This window comes from Plectropomus leopardus, chromosome 18 (genome assembly GCF_026936395.1).
Source record: "Plectropomus leopardus strain MGB_pleo_1.0 chromosome 18, ASM2693639v1, whole genome shotgun sequence".
Taxonomy (NCBI): domain Eukaryota; kingdom Metazoa; phylum Chordata; class Actinopteri; order Perciformes; family Serranidae; genus Plectropomus; species Plectropomus leopardus.
In genome coordinates, this window is record NC_142193.1 from 31,661,078 (window position 1) to 31,676,333 (window position 15,256).

Below are 15,256 nucleotides of genomic sequence, written 5' to 3' on the forward strand. Positions count from 1 at the left end.
TGGGTCATTTTTCTTTATTTGCTAATTGCCTTTTTCCCATGTTTAGCGTGTTTAGCTGTTGATAATGTCCTGTTTCATTGGCCATTTCATATTCATTTTTTGTATTTTATTTTGCTGTTTTTCCTTCTTAGATTGACAGAGCTCTTCACATGGAGACGGAGGGGGCGCTGTCCGTGGTGCTGAAGCCGATACTCACCAAAACAAAAGAAGCTGTTTCCTAAAATCACGGCGGAAATGGCAGGTAAGGGTCATCAATGTAAGTAGAAATGTTATCGATAAATATTTTTGTTTGTTTGTTTGTTTTAGTTTTAGTTTTGAAATGCAAATACCTCCGGATTTATGAGCTTAATCCCATTTACAGTCTTTATACAATAGTCGTCAGTGATGACATCAAAGCAGTCGTTGTTTTAGTTGTTTTTTTGTTTAAATATTTTTATTGCCACGCGGATGTTCCGGGCCAGACGGCTTTCTTCAGCATGTACACCAGCACTAACACAAAGAAAATCTCACACCAGTAATTAATTATGTCCACACCTGAAACCACTCACTGCATCCCAGCAGGGGGAGCCAACATTTCCAAGAAGCAGAATCACAGCATTATTATACAGAAATGAATGGAGAAATAAATACACTGCAAAAAAGAGACAATAACAAATAACAATAACATTGATACTAATAATACTAGTAGTAATAATGATAATAAAGAAAAACAAGAAGAAGAATCAAATAATGTAAATAAAGAAGAGAAAATAAATTATAAATTAAAGGGGGGAGATGAATAAGATATTATACAAATGAAAATAAATAATAAATAAAATAATGATATAATACTACTATTACTACTACTAATAATAATAATAATAATAATAAGAAGAAGAATATACTAAACTAGAATTTAATTAATTTAAAATAATTAAATTAATTTTTTTTTTAAAAAAAACGTCAATGAATGAAAAAGAGCAGCCAAATGCGTGTGCACGTGCCACTGCGCATCATTAACCGTCGACCCCGCGCGCACAGCTCTGTCACACATGTCTTCTGTTGTCCATCTGCCACGTGACCGTTACTGCACGGCGGAGGATCACGAGAGACGCGAGGTGATCCTCCTCAAACCGCACGCGAGCTAATCGGAGCGCTTCCGCTTGAGTCGGCCAATCAGAGCGAGGTGCGCCGCAGCTTATAAACCCATCAGCTACCGAGCCTTTTCCCGTTCACCGTCCCCGCCGTCCCGTGAATCACTGACCCGAGCTGCAGCCCTGATCCACCGCGACCGTGAAGATGGCGGCCCGGGTAAGAGAAAAACACACACACATATATATGATTTGTTTATTTTTGCCCAAAAAAACATGCAACATCCCGGTGTTTGTGTTTGAGTGATGAGGGGAAACATGGCGTTAAATGTCGCGGGAGCGTTTCCTCTCGCACCGTGAGCGTCTTTTACGGGCTGAATGTCACCGTGAGAGCAGAATCTGCTGTTTATTTGACGCGATGCTGCAGCTCTGTCACCCTCACATGTGTCAGGAGGAGTCATGTCACAGATCCGCTGCGGCGTCACGCTTCCAGCGCTGCTTTCTGAGGAGCTGTCGCTGGGTAATCCGGGGCTCTGCGTGCCCTTGAGCCGCTGCTGCGTAAAAAACAACGAAAAACGGCCACTGAGAAGCTTTTATGAGATTTTCATTTGAAAACGAAAAACAGCGGATGTTTGTGAGTGCTCATACAGCGCGACACATCGTGCACAATCGTCCTAACCAGACACGCCAGGGTGCGTTTGATGGTGAAAACAGTGCGCCCGAGCCTCCTGGCTGCAGTGCGTTTGCGCTGTTTGCGCTGTGCAGCAGCAGCAGAGCGCTGCGGTGCGGATTTCAGGATTTCAGTGCAGAGCCTGTCCGCGCACAGAGAGGATGATGTCAGGTGGCCGGTGTCAACCTGCCCTGATGTGTGTCGGTCTCGTCGCAGGCCCGAGTGACGCCACGGAGCCGATTCTGAAAGGCTCCGCTGATTTAAAAAAATAACATTAAAATAAACCTGTAATGAGTCAGAGGAGGGCCAGCCAGCTGCTGCATCTGCTGCATCATCATATTTAAAGTGGAAGCAGCTTTGCATTACACTTAGTAAATTCATAGCAGCTAAGATCAGATAATCCTTTATTAGTCCAAAATATAAACAGTGAGATATATTATTAAAGAGCAAGGTCCCATATAATAAAAAACAAGGTGCAAAATAGTATCAAACAAGGTGCCAAACTCAACAGTTAAAAAATAAAAACACCATATACAGTATATATATATACACATCATACACAAACATGTATATATATATACACCAGATATATATACACACGCCATATATATGTAAGTCCAGTTTGTTTGTGGTCTTCTGGGAGCAGCACTGGTTGTACAGTTTGACATATTTGTGGACATATTTGTTCTTTTAGGTCGAAGTCATTCATTGTCAATTCTGACATGCAAACGTACAGGAATTTAAGATACGTTTCTGTCCGTGTTCATGGTGCAAAGAAGTACAAAGAGAAAATTAAGAATAAAATAATACATATGTTCGGAGAATTAAATAATAAGAGGTTAGAAAAATATGGCACAATGCATATACATACATGCATACGCCGTATTCACATGTGTGCAGTGTGGTGTGGCAAATGGCTGGAGGTTTTCATTGTATGAGGTAATATATCATATACACTACAGCAGCAGAGTTTATGGCGTAATGTATTCTTAATATTTTCCATCAGGTTTATAGAAGCTCCTGAACATCATAGTTTTCATTTTGATTGATATATAATAACCCTTTGAAACTTGAGAAAAATTTGTTTGATTTTTTTCAAAAACACGGGGAGAAGACGAAAAGCAACTTAAAAAGACATGGACCAAAATTGAGCAAAAAAAAGAAGTTAAGAAAGTTAAAAAAAAAGATTTACCAGAAAATGAACAAAAAACTCAAAACAAAACACAAAAATGTTCTCAAAAAGTGCTGAAATTAAATATATATATGTACTTATTTTATTATATAAGTTATTATCAATATAAATATAATGGGGTGAAAGAAACAAAAAACCTAACAAGATATGTCCCAAAAATTAGCAAGAAATTAGAGGTAAAAAAGGGCAGAAAAGTCAAAAAGGAAACTCAAACAGACATGGACCAAAAATTAGAAGAAAAAAAAATACAGAAAGTTACAAGAAAATAATGTGAAAAAAAAGAAAAGAAAATGTCCTCAAACGGCGTGGACGGGTGGGTAAATTTTGGCAGAGATATTGAGATATTTTTTGTCAGATTGAGTCCTCACTCGAATAATATTCAAACAGGCGGCTTTAACTTTTACCAAAGTCCTTTTCTGGTAAAATATCTGCTCTTTTACTCAAGCTGGGCTTTTCAGGTGCTTCATCCTCCACTGATTTCTCGGCTGGAAGCAGCCACTTCCTGCGGCCTGTGACGGTTGCCTGGTAACTGTTTAGAGGCAAGAAGCTGCCTGACACCCAAACCGCTCAGAAAACAGTGAATTGACTCTGACGCTTGAGTTTCCGTCTCTGTGCTGAACTAACAAGCTGCTGAGTGGAGCCTCATATTCACCACAGACATGACGCTCATGTTTTTCATTTAAATCTTTGTCAGAAAGCGAAAAAGTCGAGCCAAAATCATCAGTGTGCACGCTGCAGGCAGTCCCACCGCAGACAGATTTTCTACATGTGAGGAGACTCAGGGTGGAAATCTGTGCTCCAGACCCTCTTTTCATTGCTGAGTAGACTGATGACCCCTCACTAGGTGACATATTTAAAAGATATTTCATATTATATCCAAAGCGTAACAATAACGGCACAGAACAGCTGATAAACTGAACATTTAACCCAAATATTAACTCATAATACCTGCAGGAAGATTGTATAAAATGCAAGATTTGGATTCATTTTAAGCAGATCTTTTCCTGTAAGAATCTGCATCAGAGAGGCATTTTCCTGATATAAATTTAGAAACATTTTATACAATTATCTGTCTATATTCTTTTTGTTATTTAAACAGTCATACATGCTCTACAGGCTTCTTTTTTGAAAAATTGGGTTTTTTTTCTCTCTCACACTGAGCCGTTCCTCTGTCATTTTAATGCAGGAAGTGAAAACTCTTTAAATACATCTTGTGCTCAGGTCTTCACAGTACCTTCATCTTGTGGAAATTGGTTTGATTTCTTTTAAAAACTTGGTGCAAAAAAAAAAAACGAGCAACTTAAGAATACATGGCCCAAAAATGAGCAAGAAATATTGTTTATTATACATATATACTATATTATATATAATATAATTATTGTAAATATGAATATAATTTTCTGGTCTGGTCATTTTCCCTATTTTTCTGATAGTTTTGTAATAATTCTCTCCGCCCCTTAACCCTTAGAGACCTGGTCAGCTTAACAAGACATGCCCAAAAAATATTAAGAATTTAGTAAAAATGTTACAAGAAAAGTACCTAAAAATAAGAAAAAAACAGGGAGAAAATCACCAAAAAGTGATGAAATTTACTGTGAAAATATATGCTTATATTTTTATGTAACCTCATTTTTAGATTAAAATCCTAGTAATTAGAAATATTGTTTTCATTTTTTTATTATATATATTTTTATTTCTTTAAAGAAATCATTTTCTTGTCACATTTTACTGACTATTTTATTTTTACTTTTTAATTTGACTGGACTGTGGTGTAGTTTAAGAGTATAATCCTCTGGGTCTGCCTCTCTCCTACATGTTATTTCAGTTTTTTGAATTTGGGATGAGCCCCCTGGTCCTGCCGAGTCATGATACAAGCTGCTAACAGCCGTAGCATTACTCAGCAGGATTTTCTGGTTGTGCTGATGACGTTGAACCACAAAGGGAGAGAATGTAAATCATTTACATTCGTGAATGAGGGTGTCGCTTTGTGCAGCTGGGTTCGATAGATTTCAGCATGCAGCTCGTTCATCGGCTCTCAGAGCAGCCGTGCACGTGTCGAGCTCGCAGGTGAGACACGAAGACGAGCACGTGCAGCTCGGGCCAACGCGCATCATCAGGTGGAGTTTTATCCACCTTTCACAGGCCATTTAACCCCTTAAAACCTGAGCACTTTGGTCTGACATGTTTGTTTTTTTTTTAAAGTAGGGAAAAACGCAGTGGCCATCCTGGGAAGAAATTTCCGCACAAATTAAAAATAAAAAACAACAGTAAAATGTGACAAGAAAAATACCTAAAAATTATTTCTAAAAGAAGTAGAGGATTATTATAAAGTTTTCCAAAAAAAAAGAAAAATGTCCTGAAAACTATTTTCATCATTGTAATAATTTCATTATAAAATTGTGCTGCAGAGAGAAAATAATAATATATACATATATATAGATACAGATATTCTATTTTTTATCTATTTTTATTTCATTTGAAAACAATATTTATAATTACTTTAATTTAATGTAAAAAAAAAATCTACATACATTTTAAAATATTTTTTAAAATTCATTTTCTTTTGCTTTTTAACTTTTCTTTTTTTGCTTATTCTTAGGTAATTTTTTTGTTTCATTTCTTTTTAAGTGGAATTCTTTCTCATTTTTTGGCTGTTTCTTGTTAAGTTAGCCAGGTCTCAAAGGGTTAATAGTTCTGTTCAAAAAGCCCAAAAACAAGCAGAAGTGTATGAAACCTGATTTTTCAGCGCTGACCTGCAGGTTTATTCTCGCTGCAGACTCAGACAGGCGACATCAGCAGCCTTTGGTGTAGCAGTCCGACCGCTGGCTGATCCGTGAATCACCCCCGAGGGAGCTCGGTCAATACCGCCTTAAAGGACTGCGTGTTTTCATAAGTCCATTTTTAAATGGGGAATGGACCGGTGGAGTTCTTTAGGTAATTATTAAAAAACCTGAGTGCTCTGTTCATCAGAGCGCCTTCAGGGCTGCAGAGGGGACACATCATGTCTCAGAGGACGGCTCGGTCATTTCTTATTTTTTGAGGCTTTGAATATGATCACAGTCTGAGGGGAAAATGTGCCACATCAAACTTTTCACTAAAATGTCACGTGACAGCCCTGAAACACTTGAACCACCTGAACAGGATTTCTGGATGAATTTAACATTTGAAAGCTGTAAATTTTGAATGAATCTGCTTTCAAATGAAACTAACCAGGGCTGGAGGGTTTCCTTAAAAATGCATTATTATAAAATTCTAATTACCTGTTAAAAATGTAATCAGTAAAAAAAAATACTTACTTCCCATTACTTTTGGGTTTCAGATTTGACGTCATAATAAAATATTTTGGTGATTTTATTATTATTTTTTTTTATGTATTGCGATAACATTTATTTCAATATATTACCTTTATTCAGCTGTAAATTCTGTCCTCAAAGGAAAATTTTGTCATTTTTTTCTAATTACATAAACGTCACAAATTAATCATTTTTATCGCAGCAAAATGTCGCAAAACATATTAAATTAATTAAATTTATCTTTAAAATACTTTTTATTTCATTAAAAAAAGTCAATACTTGGCATCCGTGTATCGATACCATATTAGCAAACAAAATATCATGATATATTGTATTGAAGTCCCCACCCAGCCCCCTCCTCTGTAAACTTTGCATCACAGTCTTTATTATGTTTTTTTGTACTGAGCGCTCACTGCTTCATTTGTATTAAACTTTAGGTCTTTTCTAGAATTTAAACAGCTTAAATCAGATATTTTCAGGATTCATTTGAGTGCGTTATGGACGCACAGGAAACATTTTCTGCAAAAACCTGCTCCGTTCTCCTTCACCAGCTTCGTTTTTATTGCCCATGCATGATGAGTTATTAATATTGACTGCATGCAATCAATAAGATATTAATAATAATGCAACGCAGCGGTTTAACACGTAGATGTAAAAAAACAAAAAACAGTGGATGTAAAAGATCAGGATGTGTTTGTCGTGTTGAGCTCAGAGCAGATTCTGCAGCACGAAACTGAAGATTAGAATAACGTGTCACGTGTGTTTGATGGTGCATTCGTCCTTGTGGTCATCATGCATGAGTCAAAAGTGTCCGACGGCGTGTTGTTCAGCTGCTGACACACACACACACACACACACACACACACACACACACACACACACCCTTCTCCCCGACTCGCCCAGCAGCGTGTGTCGCCGGGCGTACTGCAGCCTGTCAGGAGAAGTCAGGACCAAACAAACGCGTCCACAGACGGACGCCACCATAGACTCAACGTCAGCTTTAACCCTTTGAAACCTGATTCGACATCAGTGTTCTTGTGCTGCATTCAGATGTCTTTCTCAAGCACTTTAACCTTTTAACTAGGGCTGGGCGATATGCAAAAAAGTCTTATCACTATATATTTTTCATATCAGTCGATATCGATATATATCACAATATACATCAAATCACTGTTTCTGTCAAACTTAAAGGTTCCCTTTGACTCCTCAGTGAGACATGAAGATATCAGAACCAGTGATGCACCATGATAATTTTTTCAACCGATACGATAAACCGATAATTTCTCATAAGCTTCTTGTGGCCGATAATATACCGATAACCGAAGAATGAGAGCGGAGTGGACATTTACAGGCACCGGCAGAGACGCTGGCGGAAAATGAGAGCGGAATGGACATTTGGAGACACCGGCAGTAAATGAGAGCGAGCGGACATTTGGAGACACCGGCAGAAACACCGGCTGAAAATGAGAGCGGAGCGGACATTCGGAGACACCAGCTGAAAATGAGAGCGAGTGGACATTCGGAGACACTGGTGGAGACACTGGCAAAAAATAAGATCGAGCGGACATTCGGAGACACTGTCACAGACACCTGCGGAAAATGAAAGTGGAGCGTGGAGCAGACATTCGGAGACACCGGCGGAGAATGAGAGCGTACGTTAAAGTCATATTGCGACTGATATCGTATCATTTTATCGCCCGACACTTTGAACCCTGAAAAAACTGGTTTGATTTCAATGAGGCAATTAGCAACTTGGCAAGGAATCGCATAAAATTGATAGATTAAAAAAATATTTAAAAATAAGCGTACAGAAGACTTTATTTATAATTATTAGCATCATCAAAATTATATTTTTAAAATGATTTTATCACAATTATTAGCATTTTTTTCACTTATTGTTAAGTTTTCGTACTTAGTTTTTTTGTGCTTAGTTTCATGGAATTTTTTGGTACTTTTTACTAGTTTCTTGGTAATTTCTTCTTAAGTTGCTCATTGCCTTCTTCCAAGGTGTTTGATAGAAGTAACGCTAATTCGCCGCAGTTTCAAAGGGTTAAAAGATGGGATAAAAGTTAATTTAAGGGTGAATCTGATGTTGGTTGGGTGTTGAAAATTTAGATTTATCGACAGTTCGCCCCACGCTGCCGGGAGAGAAACCGTTTTGTAATTCTCACGTTTAAAGCAGGTGAAGTCCTTTCCACAGTCGTTATACTCGTCCGTTTTTCCTCGTTTTGCTGCCAGTGAATCTGAGACGTGTGTGTGCGTGTTGACAAGCCTCTGGCACTGACTTCCTGTGTCTGACCCCGTCAGAAATCAGCACGATTTCCCTGAAGGCAGAGCGAGGATTCATCTCTGATGCCAAAATAAGAACCGCTGTGGTTTCCCTGCTCTGATCTGAGGCTGTTTGCAGCTCTCACTGACTCTCCGCCGGGCTTTTGAAGGTCTCAGCTCAGAATAAACTACATTTAATACTATCTTGTCGAGGGATGGCGATCGTTAATTTTTATCAATATTGATACCATTTTTTTTTAAATTTTTTTTTACCAGTTTCAAGAAATGAACCCTCTGAAACCTTTCAGAAAACATACTCATGAGTTATAACAAGAAAAGCACCTGAAATTTAGCACTATAAAGACAAGAAAAAATGTATAAAAAAAGGTAAAAATAAATAAATAAAAAAGTAAAAAAATAAAAAGAATAAAAAATAAATAAATCATATATATAAATAATATTAATAAAATAACATTATTATTATTATTATTATTATTATTATTATTATTATTATTATTATTATTATTATTATTATTATTATTATTATTATTATTATAACAAATCTCAATATAGTTTTCTGGACATTATTATTATTATTATTATCTTAATTTCTCACTCTCTCTTTCTAAACAAAATTTCAGGTCATTTTTAAAAGAAAGTGAACCAGTTTGCTCAGCTTTCAAAGGTTTCGCTTTAGTTTATTCTAAAAGGGGACAGTGCAAATTAATAAATAAAGTGCAAAAATGCCAGAATTAGTTCAAAATTCATCCAAAGTCCCTTGGGAAGAGTCAAACACTTTAATAGCACAAGAAAACTGATGTGGATCCAGGTTTCAAAGGGTTAAACTGGTAGTTTCCATAACATTTAGTTGATCAAGTGATTTTTAACCCCTTTTTTGCTGGCATGCAGTTCCATCTTGGGACACAAATATTCGTTTTACTGCCTTACAGAGTCGGAGGTAAACAGCTTAGGAGGAATTAGACCTCAGTCAGAGCGAGGACGCTGAACGTGTTACTCTGAAAAATAACCAGCGACTCTGTGGACTCTGTTTGCTGCGTGTCGCAGATGTGACACAGCAAAAACCACTCTGACGGTTGGTTTCAGGTGCTCCCTTCAGTCAACAGTTATTTATTCTCCGAGCAGAAGCTGCTCGCTGTGCTTCAAGGACGACACCATCGACGTGATTTTGTCAGAATCAATAGAAAAAGCTCGGGCGCTTTGAATCCCACAACCAGCAAGTGGAAAAAAAGAGAGAAAGGACGCCCACTCGTGTGATGGAACAAGAGAGTGGGCTACAAAAGATGGCAGCTGTGTGTGTGTGTGTGTGTGTGTGTGTGTGTGTGTGTGTGTGTGTGTGCGCGCGCCTCCTCCTCGCTCCTCGTTAATAGCTTTATCTCTCTCATATTCTCCCTGTAGCTCAGCCGTCTTTTCCTCTGCAGCTTTCTGTCAGGAGGCTGTTATTTGTTTCTCTGCTCCCGCTTGTGTTTTCGCACCCACACCCAATTTTGGAGGCAGCAGACTGCAGCGGCGAGGTCGCAGGCTGTTAGACTACCTCTGCATCCACGAGCTCATCGCTTACTCCAAAACACCCGAGCGGCTTTTCACTGTTTTTTCTTTTTTTTAACAAATTTTATCAATTTTATCTACAGCGGCAGCAGCGTTTTCTTTGCCTCTCAGCAGGAGCGTTTCTAGGATTTGAGGATAGTTTTTTTCATGCACTCTGGCACCTTTTTTTGAAACTTAAATTCTGAATATTGATGTTGAAAATATTGTTCGTAAACAGTGCTGAGTAGAAACCAAACACTTTACAGCTGCTATCATTAAACATTTAATTGATTAGAGTTGGAAAAATAGTCTGTACTTTTGTTAAAAGTGGCAAAATCTAACTGCATTTAGTCAAGTTTAAGTGTGGACAGATTATTAGATCCAGTGTATTTTGTCATTTTGGATATTTTTAATGAAAATATGCCTTCCAAACCCACATGCCTGCCAAACAGTTGCCAAAATGACACCAATAATTACAGCCAGAAACTGTAAAAACAGAAACGGTGCTTGAGCTCATCATGTGGGACGAACTCTTCGTGCATTTTCACTCAGAGGCTCAAAGAAAATATTTGTCGCTTTGGGGATTATAAAAAAAACAGCCACCCTTTAATCTGATGAATAAAGAACAGTCTTTTAGGCCTATTCTTATTGTTGAGACTATATTTTTGTGTATTTTTCTCATATAGTATAGATCATTAAAATACAGCATGCAAAAAGTCTCTCTGATTGAGTTCTAAAATTTACCAGATAGCAATTAAAAATGCATGATTTAAGTCATTACCATTATTGGTTCGACCTGATGCGACAGAACTGCGGGGCTTGAGGCGAAGCGATTACGCATCAGTGTTTAGTATGTGAGTGAGTGTGTGGGACTGTATGTGTGTGTACGTGTGTGTACGTGTGTACGTGTGTGTGAGAGGGAGAGTAACGGTTAATCCCCGGCTGTCTCGTTGTGGGGCCTTCCTCCGTGAGCTCTGAGCCGGAGCTATTTTTAGAAAGCGGTGCACTCTGCTGTGAACCAGACAACACAATACACACACACATGCACGCACGCACGCACACACACACACACACACACACACACACACACACACACACAATAACAGAGGAAGGCCATTCAGATCCTTTACTTAAGTAAAAGTAGAAACCACAATGTGAAAATACTCAAGTACAAGTCCTGCATTGAAAACTTTAGACAAACTTCAGACAATCATGCTTTAGTATTAAATGCAGAAAAATCTTAGAAAACAGGAAAAAGGAAAAAAACTGCCAAAAGCTCAACATTAAAAAAAAAATTACCCAAAAACTTATATTTAAAAAAACTGAGAAAACAAACAACTCTAAAAAGAAAAAACACCCCAAAAACTTAACAAACTAAAACCATACCAAACAACAACAACAACAAAAAACATCAACTTAATGCAGCAGAGGAAGTTAAAGAGAAAATTTAAAAATCGTCCTAAACCACAAATTTGCATTAACTGATAAAATCGATTTGTCGCCCAGCCTGAAGTCCAAATAATGCTCCTAAAACCCGAATAATAACGGCATATCCCACATCTCAATATGAAAATAATAAATCCATAAAACTGCCTGATTTTTAATATTTAAACAGAATATGCTCTTTATACCATCAAAATCAAATAAATATTTTTATATAATGGAGGAAGTCTTGGTGTGCATGTAACCGCCGTCACTGCTCCTCGCCGTCGGTTCGTGTTGCTTTTTCTTTAGTTGGAGTTAAAGTGGTGGAGTTCCAGTGTTTTTTGGGTTTTTGGTCGATGTGTAAACTCTGAGCCTCTAAGTGAAGCTCCCTCGTCTCTCTGCTCACGATCACCGTGGCGACGCTTTAAGCAGGAAGTGACAGCAGAAGACTGAAAAGCACTTTACAGTGTTTGAATGATCGCTCACTCACCCAGTGTGGCTCCAGAGCTGAACACGGCTGCAGCACGTTAAACACGTCTGGATTATTAATGATCCATTTAATAAAAACAAATCACGGCCAAACTTTCCTGCTACGATGCAGTTTTGATGAGGAACGAGTTGCTCTACAGACCTGATCATGTGCTTTATTTATGCTTTGTAAGGCTTTAAATGGCTAGATAAATATTTATTTATGTTTCAGTTAAATATTTTGGCATTTATTCATTTAATTACTTATTTTATTTTTTCATTTATTTTATTTTATAGCTTTTATGGCCTTTCTTTCATAGGACAGCTCGACAGATGACAGGAAATGGAGATGCGATGCAGCAAAGGGCCACAGTCGGACTCGGACCCTTCGTATCTGTATGCAGGGCGCGTACTCTACCACCCGAGCCTCCCCATGCCCCAATTATTGAATTTTTTTTAAATTAACGTTGATGAAGAGCGCCTGAATGACTCAGCGGAGCAGGAAAGCGCCGCGTGCCTGACACCCTCTTGGTTTGATACAGAAGCTGCAGAGGAATGACTCAGTGTGGTTTAGTTAAATAGAAAGTGAGTCGGCTCTTTGAGGCAGCTGATTAATTTCATAAAGTGCAGGATCGACTGAGCGTCTGCGCCAAAGAGGAACCGGTCCAAAGCTCCCACTTTGTTTCATTCTTTGTAACTCGGCTTTTTATGATCTGAATCAAACTGCTGAATATCAGATCAAGAGCTTTTAAACTGTGTCTGTACCTAACGTGTAGTATTAATACGTGTTATTGTATAAATTCTGAAGCACAGCTCAGAGTGGGGAAAGCAGGCGGCTCAGCTCATATTTCATTCACTTGGGAAGAAAAATTCGACTACAATGGTTTCAAATTTACTGGCAGCAAAGTTAATGCAACAAATTTGTCAGACATTGATTTTTCTGATAATCTGTGGCAACATCGCAAAACCAAACCGAGTCCAGAGGATGGGAGGCGTCAGCTTAAGTGTTTCACACCGTCATCAGGCTTTTATTTCTTTCCCTCGTGCATAAAAACTCTCGTCCACTCTCATTATGAGGACAAAAAATATAATAATGTGTGTTTGAAGCAGCAGAAACATGGACTGTTTGATGAAAGCAGAAAATAACTAACTGAGAAGAAAATCTGAAATCTGTTTTTATTTTGGAGACCGTTTATATGTTGTTACTTTTTTTCACCCCCCCCCCCTCCCCCCAAAAAAAAGGATTAATTTTATAGTCCAGCTCAGTGGGGAATATGGCAGATACAGCGCTCTCTGCTGTGTCGCCATCCACCCATCGATAGCTACTGCAGGCGTGTGACTGGACCCAGCCCCCGAGGCTCAGCACGATGAATTATTTAACAGCCGCTTAGAAAGAGAGGAATATTTAGAGCCAGTCGGGGGAGATCCTATCCGGCCACTCCCTGCTCACACAGGAGAGACGCTCTGAATAATGAATATTGCAGAAATAGAGATCGTACAGCAGATGTGGTACAGGCTCATGAGAGGGAGACGCAAAGATTAGAAACTGAAAAATCTTTTTTTTTTGTGCAAATTTCACGCACTTTTCATCCTGCACGTTTTGATAGTTTTGTCTGAGGATGCTTTCCTGGAAGTCGCTGATCTTCGTGAGTTTAACGAGCTGTCAGCGGCAGCTCAGAGCTTCCTCGAGGCAAAGTTACCCACCGGTCTGCTCAGAAAGTCAGGAAGTCAGACAGGCAATCCACGCAGGACGACTCATGTTCACATGAATACTTGATAAAAACTTGTTGTAAAAATGTATTTTGTGCTCCACCACCTGTGATGTTTTGCCTGTTTGAGCATGCCGGCTAATGCTGACAATCCAAACAACACAACGCAGAGCGATAACCGGACTGGCACTGGTGTGAATCTCTGCCCTCCTCTCAGCACCGGGGATTCAATAAGAAGTGATGGATTTTCAAATGTAATATCCATGATTGACTTATTTATTGACTGAAATGTGGAGTTAAATACGGGCATTTCACAGTAAAGGTCACATCCTGTCATCCATCTCATCCGTTAACCAACAACATTCATCCATCAGAGAGCGAAATCAGCCGGTTTCTTCTCTGGTGTCCATGTCTCTTACCACAAGGAGACGCTTTGTCTCTGTTGTGGGGAAGAGTCCCCGCCTTCTGACAAACCAGACAGTCACCACGAGAAAATGTTAGCATTGTACGTTCAGCAAACCACAAATACGTTACATTTGAGCGTTTCATGTGTGTCGTATCAGAACGTTTTCTCATACGGTTCAATTCAATTCAGTTCAATTCAAAACTTTATTAAAGACTCAATTCAAAGAGACGTCCATAGGTTCGTATGATATCCTACGAATTAGCACCCATGAATGACGTTAAGTGCGTCAAGTTATGTTTCGGGAAAGAAACATGCTGACAGTGTACCTTAAAGTCCCGTCTTTTGTGACCCATGAACCGCCCCAACCCGTCTCCTAACAGGTGCTTTCATAAAATCCTAGAAATGTCCCACAATGTAAACTGTCTCAGAATCCAAGAAATGTCCTGAAAGCATTGAAATGTCCTAAAATCCTTGAAAAGTCCAAAAATCCCTGGAATATCCAAGATTCATAGAAATGTCCTAAAATCAGAGAAACATCATTAAACGTCCCAAAACACAAGAAATATGGTAAAGTCTGATAAATGTCTTAAAATCCTAGAAACATCCTAAAATATCCTAAATTCCTAGAAACGTCCTAAAATTTGAGAAATGTCCCAAAATCCAAAAAATGTCCTAAAATCTTGAATCGTCCAAAAAAATCTAAGAGTATCTAAAATTCAGAGAAATTTTCTAAAATCCTATAAACATCCTAAAACCCAAGAAGAATCCTGAAAGCCCATGTCCCAAACTCTAACATCATAAAATCTGAGGAATATCCTAAAATCTGAGAAATGTCTCAAAATTTGTGAACTGTCTTAAATTTAGAGAAAAATCTTAAAATATCCTAAATCCCTTGAAATGACCGAAAATCCTAGAATTTTTGTAAAATCCAAGAAATGTCCTAAAATCCTTGAAACATATACTGAAAATCTTAGAAACACCCTAAAATCTGAGTAATATCCTGAAATTCAGAGAAATATCCTAAAATCAAAAAAATGTCCCGAAATCATAGAAACCTTGTCACATCCTAGAAATGACCTAAAATCTGAGAAATGTCCTAAAGTCCAGGAACTGTCCTAAAATCCTAGAAACATGTTTGGGGCTGCTGCGACCACCATTTTTCTTTGCTTGAAAAATGTTGAAGATTTCTGCACTAAGAAATAACTTACAA

General features: G+C 38.3%; 1 protein-coding gene across 3 annotated transcripts in view; it reads left to right on the forward strand.

Annotated features, from left to right (window-relative positions):
- The first annotated feature begins 1,108 nt into the window (after nucleotides 1-1,108).
- Nucleotides 1,109-15,256, forward strand: part of LOC121956683 (vesicle-fusing ATPase) — a 39,893-nt gene continuing 25,745 nt past the window's right edge. Inside the window, exon 1 of one of the 3 annotated variants that reach the window (XM_088069318.1) lies at nucleotides 1,109-1,290. In XM_088069318.1, coding sequence (XP_087925444.1) covers nucleotides 1,279-1,290 — 12 coding nt within the window. In that variant the 5' untranslated portion in view covers nucleotides 1,109-1,278. The remainder of the gene's footprint in view (nucleotides 1,291-15,256) is intronic. The other 2 variants (XM_088069319.1, XM_042505040.2) reach the window with 2 other exon arrangements.